The 14,290-nt window shown below is 46.9% G+C and overlaps 1 protein-coding gene across 1 annotated transcript in view; it reads left to right on the top strand.

Moving 5' to 3' along the window:
* Nucleotides 1-13,164, top strand: part of MSANTD2 (Myb/SANT DNA binding domain containing 2) — a 24,683-nt gene extending 11,519 nt beyond the window's left edge. The window contains exons 4-8 of the mRNA XM_077249559.1: nucleotides 1,467-1,514; nucleotides 3,707-3,764; nucleotides 4,669-9,145; nucleotides 9,446-9,851; nucleotides 10,664-13,164. Coding sequence (XP_077105674.1) covers nucleotides 1,467-1,514; nucleotides 3,707-3,764; nucleotides 4,669-5,497 — 935 coding nt within the window. The 3' untranslated portion in view covers nucleotides 5,498-9,145; nucleotides 9,446-9,851; nucleotides 10,664-13,164. The remainder of the gene's footprint in view (nucleotides 1-1,466; nucleotides 1,515-3,706; nucleotides 3,765-4,668; nucleotides 9,146-9,445; nucleotides 9,852-10,663) is intronic.
* The last annotated feature ends 1,126 nt before the right edge of the window (nucleotides 13,165-14,290 follow it).

Raw genomic sequence — 14,290 nt, 5'->3', positions numbered from 1 at the left:
TCCGGGAGGCATTTACAGGGCAAAACTTCTGACATTTTAATCTAGAATGATGGAAGAAAAGGAGAGTAGATTATATTCTTAAAGGGATTGTCCTTTTTTAAAATTTTTATATTTTTAACCCTGTACCCGCTGACTGATCCGTGTGCACGCCGTACCTTGGTCCAAGTTCCCTGCTGTTTTCCTCGGTTCTCCTTCTGGATGTCGACAGTTTTCATGGCCACTGGGATGTACCCCAGACTCGGAAGTGAGGTGATCGGCAGGAGACCATGGTAGCCATACAAGGATTGGGAAGTGAATAAATGTTGGGTTTTTTCGTTTGTTTGTTTTTTAAGTTCTCACTGCCATATTTAATAAATGGAAGACGTCCCCTTTTAAAGGGTTTACAAGTAAATGTTTCCTATAATGAAAGTGATTTTTTTTTTTTTTCTTACCTCAGCCTACTGTCATTTAGTAGAAACTCTTATTGTTTGCTTCCATGAGATAGAAATCTGCCCGGGTGCCCTGCTCGTAACAAGACCGAGCTCCGATAATGGGAATTAGACCGGTTCTGCGCCTCGTTGTCCATCACAGGAGTTTTATCTCGCTGTTTTCTCAACGTCTTGAGTGTTCACAAAAGGCAGACAAAATGTTTAGCGCAGAATCCACGGTATCGTGAATCCCTCCGTCTGTCACACGTCCAGTATCTGAGTATTCATCCAGTGATTTTACGATCGCTCCTGCTGAGAGCAGTAGTTCCACACACGATCACTGCTGCTAATAAGTCAAGAGTTTCCATTACCGAACAGCTGGAAGCAAAGCCCCAAAATACGCATCCCATTCTTTTTTTCTTTATTGTACTCCCAAGAATAAAAGATTTAAAAATATATTAAAAACGTCTTTATACGACCATGGGTTTCTCCTGTCAGCTTCTTCTGGGGGTAAGCTGTGCTTACAGGTCACATGATTATATAAGCTATGACCCCTATAAGGTTCCAGTTTCGTGTATTAAGGTCGATTAATTTGGGGGAGGAACCTTGTATGGGTCACAGCTTCTATAATCATGTGAGTTGTAAGCACGCTCAGCTTGCCCTAGAAGAAGCCGACAGGCGAAACCCAGAGTGTGCTTCTTGTTTGTCACATGATATTGTGTGTTTTTATCTCATTTATTCTTAGTAGTATAATGAAAAAACGCAATTGGCAGGCTAATTGTCTAGTAATTCTTTTAAGGGGAACTTAATATAGTATTGATGGCTGTGATCGTGTGTGGAACTACTGGTCCCAGCAGGTCTGATGGCAACATCATAGCATGAATACCCTGATACTGGACGTGTGATGCGGTAAAGTTGTGCAGTGTCGGAGGGCTGTATCGAGCTTTCACTATGAGCGGCCGATAGAACTAATACTTATACTGATGATCACACAAGGCATCTCCTCATTTACTCTTTTTTATTTTTTTTTATTTTGTGTATATATATTTTGTTTTTTAGCACCTTGGGTGGTCCAGAAGCAGCCGCTGCCGTGTCCCCCTAATGACGGTACTGTACTGTTGTTCCCCCTAATTTTTTTTTTTTTTATTACACTTGTTACACAAGTTATTAGTTGTGGCCAATGGAAATGATAAAAAGAAAAGTTTGTCTGACCTGAATGTAATGCTGTTTGCTGGGTTGTGCACGTGTGCAGTTTTCGCCTAGACAAGCAAGCTGTGGCGGTTTTTGACCCAAAACTATTAGGCCAATATCAACCGACTTTTACTGATGTGGACTTAACAAATGTTTTTGTTTGGTTTTTTTTCTATATGTATCTTTATTTGTAATGGAAGAAAAAGTTGTGATCTCAATGTGTGTAGTTTATTTTCTTTTTTTCTTTCTTAATATTTCTTTAAAACATACCTTATATACTCGTGTATAAGTCGACCCGAGTATAAGCCAAGGCACCTAATTTTGCCACGAAAAACTGGGAAAACTTATTGACTCGAGTATAAGTCGGGTATGCATTGTCCCCTTATATCTATACTGGTATGCATGGCTCCCCATCCCTGTCCTTGTATATAGGTTATATGGCTCCTTATCCCTGTGCGTGGCTCCTTGTCCCTGTCCCTGTCTGCGTGGCTCCTTGTCCCTGTCCCCGTCTGCGTGGCTCCTTGTCCCCGTCTGCGTGGCTCCTTGTCCCCGTCTGCGTGGCTCCTTGTCCCCGTCTGCGTGGCTCCTTGTCCCCCGTCCCTGTCTGCGTGGCTCCTTGTCCCCCGTCCCTGTCTGCGTGGCTCCTTGTCCCCCGTCCCTGTCTGCGTGGCTCCTTGTCCCCCGTCCCTGTCTGCGTGGCTCCTTGTCCCCCTTCCCTGTCTGCGTGGCTCCTTGTCCCCGTCCCTGTCTGCGTGGCTCCTTGTCCCCGTCCCTGTCTGCGTGGCTCCTTGTCCCTGTCTGCGTGGCTCCTTGTCCCCGTCTGCGTGGCTCCTTGTCCCCGTCTGCGTGGCTCCTTGTCCCCGTCTGCGTGGCTCCTTGTCCCCGTCTGCGTGGCTCCTTGTCCCCGTCTGCGTGGCTCCTTGTCCCCGTCCTTGTATGCATGGCTCATATAAAAAAAAACATCCTACTTACCTTCCCTGCGTGCCCTCGCAGCATCTCGTTCTGGTGCCAGCAGTTCTTCCGGCTTAGCGATCACATGTCCTCCACTCATTAAGGTAAAGAATATTCACTCCACGCCTACGGGAGAGGAGAGAGGTGAACATTCATTACCTTAATGAGCGGGCACCCATATTAGCCTGGCGGCTGTAACTATGCGCGCTATAAGAGAAATGAATAAACATTGCCAGTGCAGTAAATATTCATTTCTCTTTAGCAGCGGGCACAGGCTTTAGCCGCAGCCGCCGTCTCCTGCCTCCTGAGACCCTCTGCTCCGCCGCTCCCCTCCCCCGTCGTCTTATGGGACAAGGACTCGTGTGTAAGCAGGGGGGTGTTTTCGGCACAAAAAAAGTGCTGAAAAACTCGGCTTATACACAAGTATATACGGTATATATTTTTTAACACCTGCGATCATCTGATTGTAATACAGATGAATAAACATAGTAGAAGTCATGGTGTCCTAGGACGCTGAGCCAGAGGTCTTCCGCAAACCCCCTTGCTGCAATGACCGTAGCACCGCAGGGGCTGATGGCCGCTTAGGACAGCGCTCCCCAATGCCATGCACTATAAACGCTGCTGTCGGAGATTGACCGTGATGTTTCACTGGTTACCAGCTGCAGATGTAGCTCACCTCTCCTCGCGGCTGTTATTGCAGAGGCCAGGCATGCTGCGGGCGCTGCTTCTGAGCCTGCGCCATCCGTCTGCTCCCGACAAGTGCTGTACTTGTAAGTTGCTCATGGTTATGGGGTGCATGTTATTTTGGCAGTTTCACTGCATTGTCCATTATATATCACAAGTAGGTATTGGTAATGACCAGAGCAGGTTGTGAACTGTCCGGCGGTGTTACCGGGAGATTCTCCGCCGATCCCGGCAGGAGACTGCAGAAGTTTTATAGCAGCCTGAATTCTCTGCGACATGCCCATCTCCTCTTTATCCATGGATTTCCTCTATATTTTCACCTTTTTAGGCAAAATTTGCATGTATTGCATTTGGATTTTGGAACATTTTATATATTCATCGTGTAGCATGAAACTTGCAGCAATGCCAGACACGCTGCTATCTTACACGTCCACGCCGCTGATCTAAATCCTTACTTTCTCTTTTTATTTTAGAAGAAATCAGTATTCCTAAAAGACCGCCAAAGAACAAAGAACTCTCGGAGGATGAACAGTAAGTATCTGGGGTCTGACCAGGTGATGCCATCTGCTCGAATGTCTCGCTGCTGTGTCGGACGTCTCCCACTCTCTTCTCTGGTGGGGTGGACAAGCTGATAAAGTGGTCGGATTATTATCCTGGGTCCCAAAGTCATGTGAAAGGCAAATTAGGAAATATTTAGTATTTGATAATGGACCTGTGACTAGAGGGGCAGAGGGCCGAACGACGCTATTGTGTGACTGATGAGTGTCCCCGGCAGTGGATGAGTGTCCCCGGCAGTGGATGATGGGGGTCCCGGCAGTGAAACGTTACTTTGCTTACAGAGCTGTGAATTCTTGCTTAAAGGGGATGTCCAGGTTAATGACCATGAAGAATTGTCTGTGACCATTTACAATTGTCAGGTCATTAGTAATTAATTGCTAACGATGAAACATTTAGTAAGCGGCTTTTCAGCAGACGGACCACCGGCTGCACTCTGGTGGGAGTTCCAGAATGTATTTAACTTATGGGCCATTTAGTGCAACCACTTTCCTTACCCACTGACACCTGCCTGGGAAGGGGGAGATGGTCAAGAACTTAGCTCGGATTCCCCCGTTGTTGTGCCATGTTGCCCGTTTCCATCCATGCACGTCACTGTGAATTGCTGCGGCTTTGCGACGTTGCATGTTTTTCCAGGTGGAAGCAATTTTAACCTGTTTCACCTACGGGTTAATAACCATTTTGTGAACCAGCGCAGCTCAGTCCCGTAGCGTTGGGCGGCTGCATGATCCCTCCCGGAGATGCCTAGTATCTTGCTGTTCTCAGGGCAGCCCGTCTTTGTCACTTGCTGCTTTTCCTTGTTTTATAGTTGCCCGGTCTCTTATTGCAGAGTTTGTTCCTTGTTAAACCTTTTTTTAATCAAAACTGTTGTAACTTGCAGGAAAAGGGAGATTCTGCAGACCACCATGCTCATCCTGGAGTCCGTCCACCTCAAATGGGAGCTGTTGCAAAGCTGGACAGAGTTTTCACGCTTGCACCTCTCGAACAAACTGGCAATATTTGGCATTGGATACAACACCCGGTGGAAGGAGGACATCCGTTACCATTATGCCGAAATCAGTTCCCAGGTTCCGCTGGGAAAGCGTCTACGTGAGTACTTTAACCCCGATAAGCCGGAGGGGCAGGTGGTTTTGACCAGAGTGCAGAAAATGAATTGGAAAAACGTGTACTATAAGTTTCTGGAGATCACCATCAGCGAAGCGCGGTGTCTGGAGCTGCACATGGAGACCGACTGGATTCCTATAGCTCACTCCAAGCCGATCGGCGGAGATATAGTTCAGTACCTCTTACCCGGCGGGATCCCCAAGTGTCCGGGGCTTTACGCTATTGGATACGAGGAATTGAGGAACAAAGCTGACAATGCGGTAGTCGATTTAGTCAACGATGGCAATTGCGAGTCTCCGACGGGACCCGCCTCAGAATCCGACCCAGTAACTGCGAAAATCACCTACTGCTACCTCGGCATCGCCGAGAGCATAACGTTACAGCAGTGCTTGTTCTTTCATTTCCAGTCCACCATTAAGAACCAAAGCAAAGAGTGGGCTAGCATCAATGGATTCTTAGCGCAGAACTGTAAGGTGAAGCCAGGGGTCTCCCCGAAAACTATCTACATCAAGTTTGTTGAGGTGGACAGAGATTTTCTTTCCGCGGGGTCCTTAGTTGAGTGCCTGGAAAAAGCCATCGGGTACCCCTTAAAGTTCAACAAATGAATCTTGTCCTTTATAAGGACTTGGGCTCGGCCGTCTGCTTTCTCGCCAGGGTTTTGCTGTTGAACTGTGAATGAGTTTGGTCCATTGGGATGAGGATGGGGCGGAGGGGGGTAACGCCTGTCTGATATTCGGAAGAATCGTCCCCACTCTGTTTTCTTTTTTTAAGACCTTGGAGAATGGGGATCGTGTGTTTGGGGGGTTCAAATGATGTTTTTATAAAAGAATTTTATTGTAGAGCCCTGATATGTATTGCTGTATGTACATTCCACATTGGACATAGTTATACTTTCATTTTTTAAAGAAAATAATGTAATTGTTTTACTTTGTTTTTTATTTTATTTTTTTTTGTTCACATCACATTTTTACATATCTATTTGTGAGTCGACAAGTAACGAATGATGAGAAAAAAAGCCTGAAGGCCATCGCAGCCCAGCTAGATGATATTGTATATAATTTAGATAATCACTTTTTTTTTTTTTTTTTGATACCCATTAAGTGTTTTTAATATTTCCAGCCAGTGTTGCCTGCAAAGACTTTGTTTCTGTGACGTACTGTATCCACTCTTAGCCGTCTTGCCATATCATTTATTTTATTATTATTCAGTAAAGTATTATATATTTTTTTCTACTGCAAGTAAGAAATGAAGCATTGAGAAGTCGTGTGCCCATATCTGGTCATATGACTCCACCAAACATTGTGCCACATAGTCCTGCTTATCCCACCGCCTACAACCAGAGGTGGAGGCTACTGATCATGGAGATGTCAAATGCCTGAGGTACATCGGCTACAGGAGGTCCGCAGTGCCTTTCTCTAAAGAGTAGGAGCGTCTCCATCTCTAAATGCCATATTACAGTTTACAGGTAGAATTTACCTATAAAAACAGTAGAATTGTAATGCTCCAGAGCTGCACTCACTATTCTGCTGGTGCAGTCACTGTGTACATACATTACATTACTGATCCTGAGTTACATCATGTATTATACTCCAGAGCTGCACTCACTATTCTGCTGGTGCAGTTACTGAGTACATACATTACATTACTGATCCTGAGTTACATCATGTATTATACTCCAGAGCTGCACTCACTATTCTGCTGGTGCAATTACTGAGTACATACATTACCGTACATTACTGATCCTGAGTTACATCCTGTATTATACTCCAGAGCTGCACTCACTATTCTGCTGGTGCAGTCACTGTGTACTTACATTACATTACTGATCCTGAGTTATATCCTGTATTATACTCCAGAGCTGCACTTGAATCTGTAGACTTCAGAGCTGGTATTTCCCAACATTCCATGTCTCATGTCCTAGACTTTGGTGATTCAGTTTCTGGAAAATGTTGTCTTTGCACCAGATTCTGTACAATGATGTGATGCGCTTCTCTACCCTAGGAGCTTAGCAAACCCGATGAGAGAGTTCTCCGATAAGCTTGATGATTCCAATAGCAGCAGAATAGTGAGTGCAGCTCTGGAGTATAATACAGGATGTAACTCAGGATCAGTAATGTAATGTATGTACACAGTGACTGCACCAGCAGAATAGTGAGTGCAGCTCTGGAGTATAATACAGGAGGTAACTCAGGATCAGTAATGTAATGTATGTACACAGTGACTGCACCAGCAGAATAGTGAGTGCAGCTCTGGGGTATAATACAGGATGTAACTCGGGATCAGTACAGGATCAGTAATGTACAGGTGCTTCTCACAAAATCAGATCATCATCAAAAAGTCTTTATTTCAGTTCAATAGAAAAAGTGAATCTCATATTATATAGAGTCATTACACACAGAGTGATCCATTTCATGTGTTTATTTCTGTTAATGTTGATGATTGACTTGCAGCCAATGAAAACCCAAAAGTCATTATCTCAGTAAATTAGAATACTTTATAACACCAGGTTGAGAAATGATTTTAAAATCTGAAATGTTGTCCTTCTGACATGTATGATCACTAAATGTGTGCACATATAGAATAGCTGGCGCACCACAATATAATACCAAATGCGCTATGGGGGTGCAAGAATGATGGCTAATATATAGACCCACAAAACACAAGAAACAAGAGCCACCAAAATATCAGCACACCACCAAAATGATAATAAAAATAACATAAGCTTTATTGAAAACATTATTAAAAACACTTAAAACCATATGTCACAACCTCCGTGCAAATGTGTCTGTGGGCACTGTGTGCCAAGAAAGCAGCTCACATAAAATAATGGAGCATGCAACAGTTTAACTGTATATAGTCAGAACAATATTAAACACGCTATATAGAACATCATAGTAGCATATATGCACACAGTTGGATAAATAGAAACCCAATGGCAGCCTAATGACATACAACGCCCCACCGTAGTATATAGCTTCCAGCAAGACCCCTACAAATTAGAAGGAGCAGAAAAATACACAATGTCCCAGAAGCCAAAGGCAGGTGATAGAAAAAAAGGGTCTAAATAAAGACTAGTATATCCTGCACAATAGCCTTCAAAATAGATATGAGGATGAAAAACAGTGCTAACAAGGCACCATGGGACAAATCCTGCTGCAAAAAGCTGTGAGGCTAGGTTACCACAGAACACATGCGGTCGGAGGACAGATCAGTAAATGCACTCAATACTTGGTCGGGGCTCCTTTTGCATCAATTACTGCATCCATGCGGCGTGGCTTGCAGGCGATCAGCCTGTGGCACTGCTGAGGGGCTATGGAAGCCCAGGTTGCTTTGATAGCAGCCTTCAGCTCGTCTGCATTGTTGGGTCTGGTGTCTCATCTTCCTCTTGACAATATTCCATAGATTCTCTATGGGGTTAAGGTCAGGCGAGTTTGCTGCCAATCAAGCCCAGTGATACTGTTATTTTTACACCAGGTATTGGTACTTTTGGCCGTGTGGACAGGGGCCAAGTTCTGCTGGAGAATGACATTTCCATCTCCAAAAAGCTTGTCAGCAGAGGGAAGCATGAAGTGCTCTAAAATGTCCTGGTAGACGGCTGCGCACTGACTTTGGTCTTGATAAAACACAGTGGACCTACACCAGCAGATTACATGGCTCCCCAAACCATCACTGATTGTGGAGACTTCACACTAGACCTCCAGCAGCTTGGATTGTGGCCTCTCTACTCTTCCTCCAGACTCTGGGACCTGGATTTCCAAGTGAAATTTACTTTCATCTGAAACCAAAACCTTGGATCACTGAGTGAGTAACAGTAACAGTCCAGTTCTTTTTCTCCTTGACCCAGGTAAGACGCTTCTGGCGTTGTCTACTGGTCATGAGTGGCCGACACAAGGAATGTGACACTTGTAGCCCATGTCCTGGATACATTTGTGTGTAGTGGCTCTTGAAGCAATGACTCCAGCAGCAGTCCACTCCTTGTGAATCTCCCCCAAATTCTTGAATGGCCTTTTCTTAAAGATCCTACAAGGCTGCGGTTATCCCGGCTGCTTGTGCACCTTTTTCTACCACACTTTTTCCTTCCACTCAACTTTCCATTAATATGCTTGGGTACAGCACTGTGTGAACAGCCGGCTTCTTTAGCAATGACCTTTTGTGGCTTCTCCTCTTTGTGGATTGTGTCAATGGCTGCATTCTGGACATCTGTCAGGTCAGCAGTCTTCCCCATGATTGTGGAGCTACTGAACCAGACTAAGGCTACGTTCACATTTGCGGTCAGCGCCGCAGCGTCGGGCGCCGCATGCGTCATGCGCCCCTATATTTAACATGGGGGCGCATGGACATGCGTTGTGCTGCGTTTTGCGCCGCATGGCCGCAAGCGTTGGACGCAAGAAACGCTTCAAGTTGCATTTTTCTTGCGTCCAACTTTCGGCCAAAAAGGACGCATGCGGCGCAAAACGCAGCGTTTTAGCGTGCGTTTTGCCGCGTTTTTGTTTGCGTTGTGCGCTGCGGCGCCGACGCTGCGGCGCACAACGCAAATGTGAACGTAGCCTAAGGGACCTTTATTAACACTTAGGAAGACTTTTCAGGTGTTTTTTGTTAATTATTCTAATTTATGGAGATAATGACTTGCTGTTTTTAATGACGCTATATAATGAGTATCACTTTTTTTTGTTGAAGAACTGAAGTAACTTTTTCATGATACTCCAATTTTGTGAGAAACACCTGTATGTACACAGTGACTGCCCCAGCAGAATAGTGAGTGCAGCTCTGGGGTATAATGCAGGATCAGTGATGTGCAGTTAAGTCCATATATATTTGGACGGAGACAACATTATTCTAATTTTGGTTATAGACATTACCACAATGAATTTTAAACATAACAATTCAGATGCAGTTGAAGTTCAGACTTTCAGCTTTCATTTGAGGGTATCCACATTAAAATTGGATTAAAGGGAACCTGTCACCCCGTTTTTTGAAGATGAGCTAAAAATAGCGTTAAATAGGGGCAGAGCTGGGTGTTACATTAGTGTCTTTGTGTGCCTTTATAACCTACCTAAGCTGCCGAAATACCTTTGTAAAGTCGCCGTTTTCTGCTGTCACTCACGCTGGTCTGGTCATATGGGCGTGGTGACAGCGCTGTTTCTCCCCCAGAAACCTGCTCATCATTACGTTGGTGGCGTAGTGGTGTGCGCATGTCCAAAGCGAAGATCCACTGCCCAGGAGATTCAAAACAGCGCGGTCTTCGCTATTCGCCGTTTACCGGTGGGCGCGGCCATCTTTCCTGTGGCCGCGCGTGCGCAGATGGAGCGCTCTGCTGCCCGGGGCTTCAGGAAAATGGCCGCCGCGATCTCCATCTGCGCACGCGCGGAATCCCGCGGCCATTTTCCTGAAGCCCCGGGCAGCAGAGCGCTCCATCTGCGCACGCGCGGCCACAGGAAAGATGGCCGCGCCCACCGGTAAACGGCGAATAGCGAAGACCGCGCTGTTTTGAATCTCCTGGGCAGTGGATCTTCGCTTTGGACATGTGCACACCACTACGCCACCAACGTAATGATGAGCAGGTTTCTGGGGGAGAAACAGCGCTGTCACCACGCCCATATGACCAGACCAGCGTGAGTGACAGCAGAAAACGGCGACTTTACAAAGGTATTTCGGCAGCTTAGGTAGGTTATAAAGGCACACAAAGACACTAATGTAACGCCTAGCTCTGCCCCTATTTAACGCTATTTTTAGCTCATCTTCAAAAAACAGGGTGACAGGTTCCCTTTAAGGGTTTAGGAGTTTCAGCTCCTTAACATGTGCCAGCCTGTTTTTAAAGGGACCAAAAGTAATTGGACAGATTCAATAATTTTAAATAAAATGTTCATTTCTAGTACTTGGTTGAAAACCCTTGGCTGGCAATGACTGCCTGAAGTCTTGAACTCATGGACATCACCAGACGCTGTGTTTCCTCCTTTTTGATGCTCGGCCAGGCCATCACTGCGGTGGTTTTCAGTTGCTGTTTGTTTGTGGGCCTTTCTGTCTGAAGTTTAGTCTTTAACAAGTGAAATGCTGCTCAATTGGGTTGAGATCAGGTGACTGACTTGGCCATTCAAGAATATTCCACTTAATAAACTCCTGGGTTGCTTTGGCTTTATGTTTTGGGTCATTGTCTATCTGTAGTATGAAACGACGACCAATCAGTTTGGCTGCATTTGGCTGGATCTGAGCACACAGTATGGCGGCTCTGAAGACCTCAGAATTCATTCGGCTGCTTCTGTCCTGTGTCACATTATCAATAAACACTAGTGACCCAGTGCCACTGGCAGCCATGCATGCCCAAGCCATCACACTGCCTCCGCGGGGTTTTACAGATTATGTGGTATGCTTTGGATCATGAGCTGGACCACGCCTTCGCCATACTTTTCTCTTTCCATCATTCTGGTAGAGGTTGATCTTGGTTTCATCTGTCCAAAAAATGTTCTTCCAGAACTGTGCTGGCTTTTTTAGATGTTTTTTAGCAAATTCCAGTCTAGCCTTTTTATTCTTGATGCTTATGAGTGGCTTGCACCGTGCAGTGAACCCTCTGTATTTCCTTTCAAGCAGTCTTCTCTTTATGGTAGATTTGGATATTGATACGCCTACCTCCTGGGGAATGTTGGTCACTTGGTTGGTTGTTGTGAGGGGGTTTCTCTTCACCATGGAGATTATTCTGCGATCATCCACCACTGTTGTCTTCCGTGGGCGCCCAGGTCTTTTTGCATTGATGAGTTCACCAGTGCTTTCTTTCTCAGGATGTACCAAACTGTAGATTTTGCCACTCCTAATATTGTAGCAATTTCTCAGATGGATTTTTTCTGTTTTCGCAGCTTAAGGATGGCTTGTTTCACCTGCATGGAGAGCTCCTTTGACCGCATGTTTACTTCACAGCAAAACCTTCCAAATGCAAGCACCACACCTCAAATCAACTCCAGGCCTTTTATCTGCTTAATTAAGAATCACATAACGAAGGGATTGCCCACACCTGTCCATGAAATAGCCTTGGAGTCAATTGTCCAATTACTATTGGTCCCTTTTAAAAACAGGGTGGCACATGTTAAGGAGCTGAAACTCCTAAACCCTTCATCCAATTTTAATGTGGATACCCTCAAATGAAAGCTGAAAGTCTGAACTTCAACTGCATCTGAATTGTTTTGTTTAAAATTCATTGTGGTAATGTCTATAACCAAAATTAGAAAAATGTTGTCTCTGTCCAAATATATATGGACTTAACTGTATCTCTGCTGTTTCTGTAGATGAGTATTCTCTATATATAGACTGTAATTTGGCGCTCGGAGGGGGTGTACACTTTAGCTTTTTCTCACCAGACACCTGTCGCAGTGGTGGCCTCCCATTGTGGTGCACGGGGCCGTGTATCAGCAGTTTCTTTTTTGGCTTTCTATGCAGAAAGTTACTTTTTATGACTTCATATCACACATGGGGTTTATGCAGCGAGATCCACAGGTGGCGTCTTATACAAGATCATCCGCTGCTTGTGACCCTGTCATGGTCATGTGACAGGCGACATCTTTTATTTATTTTGGCCTTTTTCCTATGGGCGGCAGCTGAGGAGCGTCATCTCCGCTAACACATCGCTTTCTCCTTGCTTTTCCTGATCTAGTCCTTTACCCCCTGGATGTGTGTGAGGGCCGTCCGTGCGGATGGTCGGGTGCCTCAGAATTTCTGGCCCCATTTTTGTGGCTCCATTTTTGCAGATAGTTGTGTGAGGTTTACGACGTGTGCCTGATTCATGACGAGACTTGAGCCGTGAACCCGATCACCCAGTACAACTATCTACACAACGAGTTTTTGTGCTCGGCCGCTGGAGATTCCCAACCATCAAGGTCCTCGTCTCTAAATTTTCACTTTTGTATATTAACCTTTTTTTTGCCATATTAAGGACAGTTTTTTGCAGGAGTCCTGAGTATTTCAGTGTTTGACGTAGCTGCTAATAGTTTCACTACTTAAGTCTTTCCCCTTTTTTTTTTCTCTCCATGACAGCAGTATATACATTGTATATCTCATGTGTTCTGTCCGAGCTTACGTGCTGGGCCGATGCTTATGAACTTGTCTTAATAAGAAATCAAGGAAGTTCTGATGGACGGCGATGTTACATTATTACGTTTCAGTATGTTGCGTGTCCGTCGCGGAGGCCGCAACTTGTCATTGGCCTCATGGGTTGCTATGTAACCGAACCTTCACTGTAAGAGCTAATGTATAAAATGTCATTGGAAATAAAGAGTGAACGATTTGTTATATGTATTCCCAATCTTCTGTGTGACTGCGGTAGCCGTCCTCTCCCCTGGGGGTAACACTGGGGCCCTGCATCAGCCGTCCTCTCCTCTGGGGGGAACATTGGGACCCTGCGGCAGCCGTCCTCTACCATGGAGGGGAACACTGGGCCCCTGCATCAGCCGTCCTCTCCTCTGGGGGGGGGGGGGGGGGGGAACACTGGGTCCCCGCATCAGCCGTCCTCTCCCCTGGGGGGGGACACTGGGTCCCTACATCAGCCGTCCTCTCCTCTGGGTGGGTGGACACTGGGCCCCTGCATCAGCCATCCTCTCCTCTGGGTGGAACACTGGGCCCCGCGGCAGCCTCCTCTCCTGAGTGGAACACTGGGCCCCTGCTTCAGCCGTCCTCTCCTCTGGGTGGGTGGACACTGGGCCCCTGCATCAGCCATCCTCTCCTCTGGGTGGAACACTGGGCCCCCGCGGCAGCCTCCTCTCCTGAGTGGAACACTGGGCCCCTGCATCAGCCGTCCTCTCCTCTGGGTGGGGGGGGGGGGACACTGGGTACCTGTGGCAGCCGTCCTCTACCCTGGGGGGAACACTGGGCCCCTGCATCAGCCGTCCTCTTCCCTGGGGGGGGGGGGGGACACTGGGTCCCTGCGGCAGCCGTCCTCTTCTCTGGGGGGGGGGGGGAGCACTGGGTCCCTGCGGCAGCCATCCTCTACCCTGGGGGGAACACTGGGTCCCTGTGGCAGCCGTCCTCTACCCTGGGGGGAACACTGGGACCCTGCGGCAGCCATCCTCTACCATGGGGGGAACACGGGGACCCTGCGGCAGCTGTCCTCTACCCTGGGGAAATACTGGGACCCTACAGCAGCCGTCCTCTCCTGGGGGGAACACTGGGCCCCTGCATCAGCTGTCCTGGGGGGAACACTGGGACCCTGCGGCAGCCGTCCTCTACCCTGGGGGGAACACTGGGACCCTGCGGCAGCCGTCATCTACCCTGGGGGAATACTGGTACCCTACAGCAGCCGTCCTCTCCTGGGGGGAACATTGGGCCCCTGCATCAGCTGTCCTCCCCTGGGTGGAACACTGGGCCCCTGCATCAGCCATTCCCTCCTGGGGGAACACTGGGACCCTACGGCAGCAGTC

The sequence above is a fragment of the Ranitomeya variabilis genome, chromosome 4 (genome assembly GCF_051348905.1).
Source record: "Ranitomeya variabilis isolate aRanVar5 chromosome 4, aRanVar5.hap1, whole genome shotgun sequence".
NCBI classification, from domain to species: domain Eukaryota; kingdom Metazoa; phylum Chordata; class Amphibia; order Anura; family Dendrobatidae; genus Ranitomeya; species Ranitomeya variabilis.
The sequence above is the reverse complement of the archived record's forward strand: the minus strand, read 5'-3'. Positions and strand labels throughout refer to the sequence as shown.